The 13,387-nt window shown below is 58.8% G+C and overlaps 4 protein-coding genes across 4 annotated transcripts; 2 read left to right on the top strand and 2 right to left on the bottom strand.

The window, feature by feature from the left end:
* Positions 1-405: 405 nt before the first annotated feature.
* Positions 406-4,303, top strand: HRG_02024 (rhoGAP domain-containing protein; the record flags this gene model as incomplete). The annotated part of the gene is made up of 6 exons (XM_044860495.1): positions 406-483; positions 556-586; positions 775-2,049; positions 2,112-3,911; positions 3,971-4,104; positions 4,157-4,303. The coding sequence occupies 6 exons, from the start codon at positions 406-408 to the stop codon at positions 4,301-4,303; spliced, it is 3,465 nt and encodes a 1,154-aa protein (XP_044724128.1).
* Positions 4,304-5,468: 1,165 nt separating this feature from the next.
* HRG_02023 (protein STU1) lies at positions 5,469-8,935 on the bottom strand (the record flags this gene model as incomplete). Its single annotated transcript, XM_044860494.1, has 6 exons — positions 5,469-6,768; positions 6,819-6,859; positions 6,960-7,251; positions 7,309-8,205; positions 8,275-8,393; positions 8,468-8,935. 6 exons carry the CDS (start codon positions 8,933-8,935, stop codon positions 5,469-5,471), a joined length of 3,117 nt encoding a protein of 1,038 aa, XP_044724127.1.
* A 1,014-nt stretch (positions 8,936-9,949) lies between these two features.
* HRG_02022 (peptidase of plants and bacteria domain-containing protein) lies at positions 9,950-10,783 on the top strand (the record flags this gene model as incomplete). The annotated part of the gene is made up of 1 exon (XM_044860493.1): positions 9,950-10,783. One exon carries the CDS (start codon positions 9,950-9,952, stop codon positions 10,781-10,783), a length of 834 nt encoding a protein of 277 aa, XP_044724126.1.
* A 247-nt stretch (positions 10,784-11,030) lies between these two features.
* Positions 11,031-11,666, bottom strand: HRG_02021 (uncharacterized protein; the record flags this gene model as incomplete). Its single annotated transcript, XM_044860492.1, has 1 exon — positions 11,031-11,666. One exon carries the CDS (start codon positions 11,664-11,666, stop codon positions 11,031-11,033), a length of 636 nt encoding a protein of 211 aa, XP_044724125.1.
* Between the last annotated feature and the right edge of the window lie 1,721 nt (positions 11,667-13,387).

Raw genomic sequence — 13,387 nt, 5'->3', positions numbered from 1 at the left:
CCCCGATTAAACCACCCATTGCGTCCTGCTCGTCCTCGGCCTTGGCTTGTGCTATACGCTCCTTGTTGCTGGCCCTTTTCCTCCCTATCCAATCCCGCCTCCCCCATCGTGCCTTCGTCACGCACCCTCTGGCCACAGCCCGTTTGCGCACCGAGAGAAAGTCTGGTCCGACAATCTCGGCTTGTTGATGAATGCTGCTGCTGCTTCACTCCAACTCGCCTGCGTCGCCACGCCCGTCCGTTCGCTGAGCCGATCGGACCTCGCCCTTCGCTTTGAAACGCTGTCGATGACCGGCCAGGTCCCGCCCTTGGTCGTACGAATCTTCGCCGGCTCTCGAGTCGCTCGCCGAGTCTTCTGTCCTTGTCCCGTCACGACCAGCGGCTGCCTTTGCCGCCTCTCGCCGCCATGGCTGCCATCGTGGACGAATATTTAGACACACCCATGGAGGCGGACGATGTGTTCCCCTGCAAGGGGTGCGGAGAGGTTCGATCTCGATACCCTACAACCTTCACGTACCGGCGGCCGACAAGACTGACATGCCTCATCGCCGTCTAGATCCTCGAGGAAGGAAAAGCGTTTGAGCTCTGTATGTTGCGCCCGTGCTTGGCCATCCTGCCGCCCTGAGCTATCTCTACTCATTCCCGCTGCCCCGACCCTTTTCTCCCTCACGCCAGCTGGCAGGCCTCATGCTATGAGGAATGGCTTTCATGATTCCCTGCTTCCCCCCTCGCAAGCAAGCATCTTGTGCCAAGAGGCTGACACTGCCACCGACAGCTGGTAACCGCTGGCACCTCGATTGCTTCCGCTGCAATACGTGCGGCACTCTTCTCGACTCCGACGCCAACCTCTTGCTCCTCGGCGACGGTTCCCTCATCTGCAACAACTGCACATACAGCTGCAATGCTTGCGGGAACAAGATTGAAGACGTGGCAATCCTCACGGGAGACCAGGCATTTTGCGCAACTTGCTTTCGATGCCGAAACTGCAAACGCAAGATTGAAAACCTCCGATATGCGAGGACCTCGCAAGGCATCTTTTGCATGGGATGCCACGAGACGCTCATGGCCAGGCGCAAGAAAAAGTCAAAGGCTGCCGCCGCCGCCAAATTACGGGAAAAGGACCTGTCACCGATGATGGTGGAAAAGTCCCTCCCAGCGCTACCGCCCAATGCTCTCCCGACCAACGCCTTCTCCAACGACCGCGCCGATCCTGACTCCGACACCCCCACCGAGATCTCTCCCCGCCCTCGCCCCACTCACAGGCAAACCGAGTCGTCGTCTCGGGGAAGCTCACGGCCGTCCCGCTCCCCCGAGCGCGATTCGCTTCCTAAGTCCGAAGGGCTAAGTTTACCTGCGAGCACCTATCGAAAAAACCGCAACTCCTCCATTCTAGTGACCGCCGAGCTTGGCCAGGGGGACTCGCCCGAAAGCTTCTTCATTCCCGTTGCTCTTGATCCGAGTCCCGGCCCACATGCGACACCTAGGTCAACGTCCGAAAGCGCCGGAGACGCGTCAAGGAAAAAGAAGGAGGACTACTTCAGCGTCCCCAAGTCCACAAGCTCCTCCGAAAAGCGAAGCGACTCGCAGGCCTCAACGCCTCACATCGCGTTTCAGGGCAAGGGTCGCCAGTCGTCGACTGGCCACAACGGTAGCCAGACCAAGCCACTCTCTCGGAAACTCTCCAAGGCGTCGGAGCAAGATCTAATCAGGTCCTCGGCATCGGCCAGCGACTTCAAGTTGCAAGATGCTCCCAGCGCCAAAAGGAACCTGGCATCGCGAAGCAGCAGCTCGCACTCTTCCTCGACTCCGCAAGAAAACAACACGACCAAAAAATCCAATGGTGTTGCCCGCAATGACGGTCCGCCGAATCTGTCCGAGTTGAGAAGGGCCAAGGAGAATACACCGCCTCCACGAGCGTCGCAGGACTCCAGATGGCAGGACGATGATGACATGAGCTCTTCGCACGACTCGACTACCAGAGGCACTACCAGATCGGACAAGTCTAAGGTTATCGCTCGAAAGGAGCTTCCGTCGACAGCATCGAGAAACGGTGAGCACTTGCCCCATGAAAGAAGAGGCCGTGGGGGTGGTTGCTAATTACTCTGCCGACAGCATCCAACGAAAGTCGGCGATCCCAGGGGACAGCCCCGTCTTCAGAACAAAAGGGCTCAGCGAGCGACACTTATATGCACCCCCGGGCCGCACCGATGGCCCCTATTGGCCAAAGTCAAGTTGTCAAAGAACCGGCCGGCTCCAAGGAGGAGCCAACCTCGCCAAAGGTCTCTCCGAAGCTGCCTAGGTGGAGCAGTGGAGGTGACTTCAGCTTGGACGAGGACATGGCCAGGATTCTCGGGACAGACGAAGGCTCGTCTTCGATCCTGCGCCGCGTCTCAAATGTCGTTCGGCACGGTCGCACGAGCAGTGTAGAGACCGGACAGCACCCGCAGCGAATCGGCCATACCCGCAGCATCAGCGAGACGACTCGGGCGACTGTCTCGCCCAGGTGGCCAAAATCTCCCCTGGGTGAGGAGCACCATGGACACCCTGACATTAGCAGCCCCGTGTCGCTCACCTCGGCGGACGATCCCGCTCTGCTCAAGCGCCAGCTGAGGTTCTCGGAGCAACGAGTCGCGGAGCTCGAGCGACAGTTCAACACGGAAAAAGATCTGATGAACCTCAACAAGAAGCTTGTGGAAAAGAGAAAGACGGTCTCCGTCCTCGACACTCAAACTGAGATTATGATTCGCCAGCTCGAGGTCTTGGCCGGCTACGTCGAACGGGCCAAGGAGACCAAGACGCCCATTGACCCTCGGGAGCTGGAAGATTCTGCCATCAAGGAATTCGTCCAGAAACTCGAAAAGGTCAAGGTGGTCATGTCCACTTCCATCGAAGTGCTCCACGAGGAACGTGACCGGTTGGTTGAGGAGAAGAACCAGGCCATGGCGGACCGAGACCGTGCTCTGATGGAGTTTGAGCAGCTGTCGTCCAAGAACGCGCAACTTGCAGAGATGAACAACGACCTCACTCACCAGATCCAAGAGCGCTTCAAGTCTCAGATTGGCACAGAGGCAAAGTCGCCCAACGGGCTCGGAATCTACGGCCACAAACAGAGCGCCGGGGGTTCCTCGAGCAACCTCGACACTGCTAGCATGACGACGGGCATGACACTTGTTCCCGATGAAGATACAATCGTCGAGGCTGGCCCGACTGTTGTTCAGGTTCGAAAGGGCCAGGTTAAAAAGTTTAACTGGAAGAAGGGATCCAAGACAATGGCGCAAAATGTGGCCAAGGGCGTCAACAGAGCCGTGGTCGCTTTCCAGCAGAATGACCGGGAGAGGATGCCACATCAGGGCCTGGTCGGGGACAACATTGGCTTGCCGTACAACATGACTGTGTCACAGGTGGAGTCGCCTGCGCCCATCGGACCCAACAACATAGGCATGGGCATGGGCATGGGCATGGGCGCCGGCGCCGGCATGGGCGCGGGCAAGCAGCAGCTGGATCCCGGGCGACAAGGCTTTGGCTTTTTCGGCAAGAAGAACACGATGCCCAAGTCGACCTCGGCCAACACTGTCTCCGCCGCGACTGTGGCTGAGCCGGCATCGACGCTCTTTGGATCCGAGCTGGCCGAGCGAGCCGAATTCGAGCGACGACAGATTCCCACGGTTGTGACACGCTGCATCGAAGAGGTGGAGCTGAGGGGCATGGACCAAGAGGGCATCTACAGAAAGACGGGTGGCAACTCGCAGGTTAACATGATCAAGGATGGCTTCGACAAGAGCGACAACTTTGACATCTCAGATCCCGACCTGGATATTACAGCAATCACCAGCGTATTGAAGCAGTACTTCCGGAGGCTGCCGACTCCGCTCCTCACGTTTGACGTCTACGAACGCGTTTTGGAATCCAATGGTTAGCAGAATCCGAGTTGAGGGCATTTGCCATCTGAGGCGCTGACATGTTTTCCGCAGCGATTGCCGACGAAACGGAAAGATGCGATCACTTGCGCAAGACGTTTCTTTCGATGCCCCCAAGGCACAGTGACTGCCTCGAATTTCTGATATTCCATCTCTCTCGTGTTGCCCAGCGCGAGCCCGAAAACTTGGTAAGAAGACTTATTTCTTTGCCCCGGACTTTTGAACTGACGTGCCATTCAGATGTCGCCCAAGAACTTGGCGGTCGTATTCGCGCCTACAATCATGCGCGACCTCAGCATCGAACGAGAAATGACCGACATGCACGCAAAGAACATTGCCGTGCAGTTTGTCATTGAAAACAGCCACAGAATCTTTGACGACGCGTGAAAATTCTACTCCACTTTCTCTTCACGACCCTCGCCAGAAGCGGCGGGCGTCACAGCTTGACATGGCTGCGTGTGCATATTTGAGCGTACGCTCCGGGCAACCGCCCGAGGGATCTACGTCTGAGCCGTCACCCCTCGACTTGGGGACCGAAAGCTCATTCCTGTATGCGCTGCCCTGGCCTGTGAACATCGGTTGAATGACCTTGATGCTGCGGGAGCGGCGGAGTGTGCCGAACAAACTCGTGTGATACGCGATGGGTCTTGGGATCAAGCGTCTTGCCAACCTTGACGTCTCCCCGCCGGACTATTCTCCGTACATGGGGCTGGCAGCGTCTTGGCAGCTCAGGCGCTTCCACCATGGTGGCGCATGCGGCGACCTCAGCCAGCATGCCCGTGACAGCCGCGCGCCCGTGTGGGATGGGAAATGAGCCTTTGACCTTCTACTCACTCTATTCTTGCTTCTTCCGCACTATACCTCTTCGACTTTGTCCTTTTTATCTCCACTTGCTTCCTCTTACACCTTGAGAGACACGGACGCGGAGTTTATGTGGCAAGAGAGCGAATACATGAGCCTGCAGCCAGTGTTGGACGACGGCGGACGGGATCCTCGAGTCGGGGTGGGGGCGGTGGGCTTAGGGGGTTATGTTCCAGGTATGAAATGAGGGGCCGTGGATACCGCCTTTGATGAGCGTCATGTAGTCGAAAATGCGGAAACAGAATGGTTAGCGAAGTCGCATCCATGAGTGTAATGTGTCCCTTGGGCACTTTGCCTGATATCATGATGCGTCTGCACCGGGCGACACCGTCTGTAGCCAGGCATGCACTGGTTATGACTGACAGCACTTCGTTGGAGGGATGGGCATATAGGTCTTCCTGGGCTCTTACACGCGCGGGCACAGCAAATGCAGCGAGGTGAAGAGGCAATCCAACAAGTGGTTCCTAGACCACAGACGACACGAATACAAGGTAATAGACAATATGTATGACGGAGGGGAGGACAAGCCTCTCGCTTGTCTGTCCAGGGCAGACTCCATAGCCAAACAAACAAGATCCATCCATCCAAGCGCCGTGCAATTGACTTTTCTCTCCCCTAACTGCTTCGCCCAACGCCGTGCAGCGCCGTCTACGCCTTCTCTGTCTTTGATGCGCCAGGCCCCCCGTGTCGCTCAAGAAGCCTGCTCGCGCTGCTTCTTGACAATGTAGTAGGTAATCAGGCTCTTGGGGTCCTCGTCGACGCCGCGCAGGGCCTCCCAGAAGGCCGCGTCGCCGACGCGCTGATGCAGCGAGACGCAGAGCTTGACGGCGTCCATGCGCACGCCCGAGTCGGCAGAGCCCAGGACGCGACCGGCCAGCGCCGTGAGCTGCGCGAGCTCGCTGTCCGATGGCACCAGGCCGGCGCGCTTGTCGAGTAGCTCCTCGAGGACGTGGAGCCCCATGCTGAGGGTGCGGCAGCCCTCGGGCGACGTGTCCGCGCAGCCCTGCAGGCGTCCGGTGAGCACGACGATGATCTCGGAGCCGTCGCCGAGGGTCACCAGCTCGTCGGCCAGGAGCTCGAGACCGCTGACGATGTGGGCCCTCGAGTCGTAGCCGCTGCGAGTCTGGAGCAGGGACTCGAGGCCCTGGGAGACAAAGGGCTGGAAATTGTCCCTCTCCTGCTTGAGCAGGAGCTTGATGGTCGTGAGGATCTGGGCCTTGACGTCTTGGGCCTTGTCCGACGGCACCTCGCTGAGAGGGGCTTGCAAATACTGGAAGAGACCTAGCAGGAGCGCCTCAAACCTGTCGTCGGTGAAGACGGTCCTACTGTCGCGGATCAGGGATTGCAGTTTCCTGAAGCCATGAACCTCGAGGGCCTTGGCCTCAATCTTGGCAATGCCGCTGTCCACCAGTCGTGAATTCTGACGTGTCTTTTCCGGAGAGCTGACCTGTTCTACCGTGGGTTCATGACCGTTGGTCTTTTGCAGTTGGGCCGCATCCTCGTTGACAGGCTTGTCTTCTAAGACGGGCGCGGCTAATGTAGGCTTCGGCGTTTGTTGCCGCTCATCGGTGAACGGATCCTCATATATCTTGAGTGCACGTTGGGGGGACTCGGATTCCGGCTGCAGGTTTTCCTCTGCAGCGACACCCACAGGTGAAGCTTGTGCCTCTGCGGGTGGTTCCGCAAGGGGCTCCGCTGCCGGCTCTGCGGGTGGCTCTGCTGAAGCATCCATCGGCGCCGGTTCCTGTGACGTGGCCGACTCTATGCTGGACATGGCTGGTACGACAAGCGTAATGTCCTCGTGGGACTTGAAGGGGCTGGGCGACGCGACTGCCTTGTGCGGTACCCTCGGGCTCGCAGGGCTCCCGCGAGGAGAGGCAATCTTAGACGCCGCGCGGGCTGCCGGGGACATGGGACCAGACTCGCTCGCGTGGGAAGCATGTCCGGGGCGCGGTCGCGGCGCGGTCCTCCTCGGCGAGGCCTCCTTGAGCCTGGACGTGGATGACTTGAAATTGACACTCTCCGGGCTGCCCGTCTCTACATTGCTTGGTTGGTCTCGGACAGAGTAGGGACCGGCCGTGGCTGGGCGGGTCATCTCTGGTCTTCGCCTCGCGGGCCGCATGGGAGCCACCGACATACCTCCGGCGTTGACGGAGACAGTCGGTTCCTGGCGAGCCCGTACACCGGCGGGCTTGGGTGCCGCAGTGGAGTGGATCGAGGAGTTGGATGATGAGCGCACAGGAGAGAGGTGCGCCATGGCAGAGCCCGGCCGCGGGGGCAAGTTCCGTGTAGCCACGGCTGCCTTTCTCTGTGCCAGCATGGCTTCGCGCAGGCTCGGCTTGCTCGTCGTCATGGCGCTTCTCGAGAGCCCGAGGCCGGGCCGAGGTGGGTCGGCTGCCTGCTTTGATGAGTTGGGATTATTCGGGTCCTTGTTGAGGAGCTTCTGGGCAGTTGGGTCCAGGTCGGCCATGATTCTGGAACACGGTTAGTCAAGGATTTGTGGCAGATCATGGGATAAGGGCCCGTCGTACGCATCAGCCCTGGCCGGCCAGACGGCCCAAAAAGCCCAGTAGGCGGACCGCATCTTCTCCCTGACACCGGGGTTCGCATCGCCGAGACACTTCTTGATGCACTTTTCCATGAGATCAACGCCGCCGGTGTGCTCGACAAGGCTCTTGCGGTGAGCCTCCTTCTTGATCAACGTCTTAAGCCAGCCGGTGGCGTACATCCTTGGCTGCACGTTCTTGTCCTGGCAAGCGCCCCAGACGTGCTGCATCAGGCGGGCACTGTACGTCACGCGGCCGATGATGGTGTCGACGGTGACGTTCGCCAGCTGGGAGCTGATTTTTTTTGTGCCCGCGGACAGCTTGACAAACGTCTGCATGAGCAGCTCGACCATGTTGTCCATGGCAGGGCCAAAGGTGATGGCAATGTCTTGGACCAGGCCACATCCCTCCTTGGATAAGCTTGTGCGCAGCGAGGTGACAGCCTTGATGATGCCGTCGAGCATGCTCCGCAGCCCGGTGAGAAAAGAATCGTGGAAGTCGGCCGGTGCGTTTCCGGCGTTGAGCTTGCGAAGCGTGCCCATTGCCTGCTCGCGCTTCATCCAGTTCTGTTCCGTCTCCCTACCCTCAAAGTGCAATGCCATGCCGCGGAATATATCGTCGAGCTCGCGGTTGGTGTTGACATACGTGGGTTCGATGGGCTCGGTCTGCGTGTCCACCATCGGGGTCGTCGGACGTTCGCTCGAGAGGGAGGAGACGCTGGCAGCCAGGTTGGGCCGGCTCGGGGGCGCAGCGTCGGAGGGGGTGTCTGGGCGCGCGGAGGCGGGCGCGAGCGCCTTGACGATGGCCTGTTCGATGGCAGGGCGAACCTTGAAGTTTTTGAGCTGGCGCTTGAGATCGGATTTGGCAGTATTCGGCGCGGTTCTGGCGCGCTGCGTGTCAGTGGCTGAGGGGAGAGGGCGAGCTGGGCAAAGAGGGAGGGGTGGAGCGCACTTGAAGAGCTCGATGACGGTGCCCTTAGCAACGTCTCGAACCATGCCGTCTGCGTCCTCGAGCAGCTCCATGAGTACGGGCACGTAGCTTCGGAACTGAAGACCTTGTTCCTGGTGCATCTACCAAGTCGCAAGGGTTTAGCACGCGGCTGCGCCAAGGAAGCCGTCGGGGGCAGCAGGGGGAAGAGGCATACCTGCAGAAGCCAGTGCATGGCGGCGTCCTTGGCCCTGGCATTCTTGCCGGTCATGGCCTGGTTCCTGACGGCGCGCTCGACATCGGCAGGGGCGGCGGCGAAGAAGGTGGTGAGGGCCTGGGAGGCGAGGGTGCGGAACTTGTCCTTGTGGTCGCCCAGCCTGTCGACGACGAGGGCCAAGGTGCGAGGCGCCTCTTTGGCGAGCAGACGAGGCTCCTGGCGTGAGAGGCGGGTGAGGAGGTGGTTGAGGGCGGTGAAGCCGGCGTTGACGAGGGCGGCATGCTGTGAGGTGGAGGCGGCGCGCAAGGCGTCGAAGAGGTCGGGAACGGCGGCCTCGGGGACATTGTGTTGCTTGATGCGCGACTTGACGGCCGTGACTTGGTTGACTTTTGCGTCGAGGCTCGAGTCGCTGCGCAGGACCGTCAGCAGGTCGGTGACGTGCTGGTCGGTGAGCTTGGTATCGGCCATTGTTGCGCCCCCTTTTGGCCCCCTCCTCTGCTTCTTGTTGCTTGGTTGTCCCGCCGTCGGCCGATATGCCGGCTGGTGCGTCCTGGCGGGGAGAAAGAAGTATCAGGAAGCTGCTGCTGAGACGGTCAGTCAACGGGGCGACCGAGGTGCCAAGTTGTGGCGTGGCCGAAGGGAGCAATTGGCTGGCGCGGGCTGGGGCGTCTGCACGGTCAAGACGGGGGCCATGATGGCAGAGGCCAGAGCCGCGGCGCGTCGGCTGGAGTTGGAGGCGGGAGCAAGCTTACCGAGGCGGAATAAAGGGCTGTCAAAGTCTTGGGCAACGAGCCAGGGCGGGCGGCGAGGCTGGCATTTGGAGAGATGAAGTCGGCCTCCTTTGTCTCTCCCTCGGCTTTACGCGTCTTGTTGCGCTGAGCTTCTGGCGTGGGGTAGCGGCAGAGCTAGCGGCAGAGCTATCGGCAAAAGGCGGCGGCAGAAAGGGACGATGGATGATGATGGTTCAGTGACGATGTGGAGGGGGGAAGGTTGTTTCTCGAGGTGCGGGAGACGAAAAAAACGTTCAAGCGTCAAGTGTTGCCAGACTTTGCCAGATAACGGCGAGGTTGTATCTGTATCGATGCATGCATCCATTCATTGGTGGATGCCTTTTACGTACAGTGGGGCTTGGTTGCCCTGGCAAGCCCTGGTAAAGGGGCTCCACCACCGAGGCTTGGGCCCCCTGTATCGGCTGAGTAAGCCGTCGTCATCACCAACCTCCATCAAGCTATCTCGTTTCAAGCCAGTCAACTCGTCTCTTGCTTGCCTTGCCTTTTGCCTCTTTCTTTTTCTTTCTTTGCTCCCTCGTCGGACTCTTCCTTGCTCGGTGACCTGGCATCAGACTCCCACCGGAGATGAGGGAGTCCTTGTCTCCTCTCTCCCGCGCTGGTCCACGAGTCACGACGTGCACTTCCGTAGCTCGATATAATGGCCCGCCCGCCGGCGACAACTCCCGCCCCGACCAATCCCCTCGTCCCCGCCATGTCCACTGCCGTCCTCGGCCCCGCCGCCGACCGTCCGGAGATTGACGGTCCCTGCTCGGGGGCGGCCGAGGACAGGCGGCCGACCGAGGGCCATGGTCAGCGTCGACGGCGACTGCTTCGCCGGCCCAAGCTGCGTCTCGAGATACGCGACCTCGCCCATCCGGGAACCAGCGTGTTTCTCGCCGCCGTTGACCCCATTGCCTGTGTCACCGATGCCATTGCCAATGTCGCCCGCCTCCTCTACCACGCCACCGTCGTTGACAGCGATGCCGCCGCCGCCGACGACGACGACGACGTCACCCCCTTTCACCCGCCCCCAACCCGCTCCGTCACGCTGGTGCTGCGCGAAATGCCGGGCATCGCCTACACGGCCAGCTCCGACCTCGACGCCGACCACAAAGAGGTGCACCTCTCGCTCGCCTACCTCGCCCGCCTCCCGTCCTCCCGCGCCGCCGCCGAGGTCGCCGGCGTCGTCACCCACGAGCTCGTCCACTGCTTCCAGCACAACGGCCTCGGAACCTGCCCCGGTGGCCTGGTCGAAGGCGTCGCCGACTGGGTGCGTCTGCGCTGCGGCCTCGCCCCGCCTCACTGGGCGAGGGACCATGACGGCGGCGGCGGCTGGGATGCTGGCTACCAGACGACGGCCTACTTTCTGGACCATCTCGACACAAACCTTGGTGGTGACTTTGTGCCGCGGCTCAATGAGAAACTGCGCGTGTGCCGGTACGACGAGGCTGCCTTTTGGTACCACCTCAGCAAGATGTCGGTCCAACAGCGGTGGACTGAGTACGGCCTCGGCCTCAAGGCCCAAGACCATCTCCCTGATACTTGAACGACGGCGACTGGCCCGACGCACCATTGCACCTGTCGTCGACCTTCCGTCACTGCGAATGGGAGCCGAGTTTGCGTCCCCGTCTTTCACATGCGGCCACGGTTGCCTAAGTAGACATGCCGTGTTGTAGGCATCCAAGTACTACGATGGCTATTAGATACGGGGAGAACAGCTTTATTACCCAGAATGCAGTGGACAAGATATTATACAATATAAAGGCCAGCTCCAACAGGCAACAAGGTAATCCTCAGCGTCTCTTTACACACTCAGCGATGGCAGCAAAGTTATCCCGCGACACCTTGCCGCCATTCTCTCGTTTGCAATCAATGGCACGCTTGGGGCAGTTCGCGAAGCTGCGCATGAAGCAGAACTGCCATGTGTCCGCGCAGGAGAGACTCCCGTGGAGCGGGAATTTATCGGCGGTAGGGTAGCGTCTCACGTACCCACGGACACAATCGGCGCAGGCTAACATACATTGCTTTGGATCAGCTGAATTCTTGTTGCAGTGCTCTTGGACAGCGGTCTTGAAAACTTGGATGGGTGGCGGACTGGAGGCTTGTTGCACAAGTGATATATGTATTTCGGATTGCGCCTCATGCGGCGTTGCTTCGGCTGCGGGAGCCGCCTCATGCGGCGTTGCTTCGGCTGCGGGAGCCGCCTCATCCGGCGTTGCTTTGGCTGCGGGAGCATCGGGAGTGGGCGTGGAAAAGGTGCGGGGGGGGCAATCGCCATCCACCGAGGGAACGCCGTTTGGGCCTTTCTTGATGGCCACCAGGTTAGAACCACAATTGGCGGCATCGGCCAGGTGAATGACTTGGTTCTCCATGTCAAAGACGGCATAGGCAGCGTACATGAAGGGGGCACCCAAATCTGGCCGACCCATTGCTTTGATTAGCCCTTGTCTCTTTACGCGTCATGGTCCTGGGATGAGATGGACGTACATGAAGACCCGCTGCTTTTCATTCCCATACCCAAGATGCACTCGTCCCCCGTTTGCAGGATGAAATCTGCATAGGGGACTTTGATGGTGATTTCTTCAAATGCAAAGTCAACAGACAAATCTTGTTTTCGATAAGAGCAGTCGACGGTGTGAACGGTATACCCGATGTTTCCTGATTGTTCTGATCGTTCTGCCTCGGGAAATGCACGTAAAATTCCGTTGTACACGTCATCATGGAAAAGGCAGAGAACCCTTTCAGGATCGATAACGTGCTCTCTCCGGGAGACTGGAGTGGGCGAGATGGTGTCATTACCCACCAGGACTTTGTCGAGGGCCACCACAAAACTAAGCACCAGCATAAGATATTACACTCTCCATCGATGCAAAGGGCGCTTCAACTAACCTGGAATAAATGTGGCTTCCGCTGAGTTTCTTCAGAGGGCCAGAGAACTTCTTAGTGTCAATGCCACCGAGGTTCATGAAAGCTGGGGATGGAATGGAGCCTGGTTTCGCGACGTAACCGCCCATGCCAAGACCAAAGGCCCAGCTAAAGACCACGCCATTTTTTTTCAGGGCTGACCCGAACTGACTGCCTGGGCCTAAACCAACCACGCTTGTTGTATACTTATCGGAATTTTCTAAAGTTGTGATGCCAAAGGACAGCTGTCCTAAGGGACGAGCTAAAATATTCGGTACACGTTAGCTTAACTTCACACCAAGACGAAAAGAAAGACAGTACTCACACTCAACAGATGCTATGTCCTCGTAGTTTTTATACTGGGCCGTGGGCCCGCCAGCATAGCCTACCCGCCGGGTCTGGTCATCAACAAGCCTGAGGGACCGGCTTTGACTTTGATTGAAAAGCGTAAAAGGCAACAGATCTGCTCGTTGGTCGATTGTGGCCTTGGGGGGAGTGTCAAGCATCATTGTCAAATTAAAGCTCGTATCCATGTCGCAGAACACTTTTTGGGGGGGCCTGCCGATGTCAAGCTTCAAAGCCTGGCGAAACAGCTTACGGGCTGATTGGATTTCAACTTGGCGGCGCTGCCTCGTAGTCCCAGGCGCTACCGTGTCTTGTTCCGGTTCGGCCTTGATGAGCGGAATCGATATGACTCCAGGCGCTCGGACGACTTGGCCTTCGTCCTCGAAATCCAGAGGCTGAGCCAGAGCCGCAAGGGGCAGGGCCAAGTGGAGGAGGCGGGAGAGAGCGTGGGCGCGCATGGTTTAGCCGGACTTTCCGTGAAGAGTGTTTTGCTGAATGAAAGTGCTGCTTTTTATATAAAGTCTCAGGAAGGGAGGGACTAACGAATGGGGTTGATAATCCTTCGCACGACTTGGAAGAGGAAAGCGCCTGGAGGTATAAGTAGTCAAACGCCCTCGAGGGGGATTAATGCTGCCCCACCATAGCACGTAGTTGCTAGCAATTGAATATAGATTAGACGACTATTGTGAGGGAACGATCATGTGACTTTCATACTTTATGAAATGTCTCACTTTGATTCATGTAAATAGCGAAAGTCAGAGTCTTCCTTAGGAACCTCCTTCTCTCTTCGTAGACAATCACTTTACCCAAGTCGCACCCGACCTTGTTCGTGCACTTGTACCGTCACATATTGTCTACCAACTACCCCTCCTCAATAGATCACCGTCCGCGACGTGACTAT

Source organism: Hirsutella rhossiliensis, assembly GCF_020360975.1.
Source record: "Hirsutella rhossiliensis strain HR02 chromosome Unknown scaffold00002, whole genome shotgun sequence".
NCBI classification, from domain to species: domain Eukaryota; kingdom Fungi; phylum Ascomycota; class Sordariomycetes; order Hypocreales; family Ophiocordycipitaceae; genus Hirsutella; species Hirsutella rhossiliensis.
The sequence above is the reverse complement of the archived record's forward strand: the minus strand, read 5'-3'. Positions and strand labels throughout refer to the sequence as shown.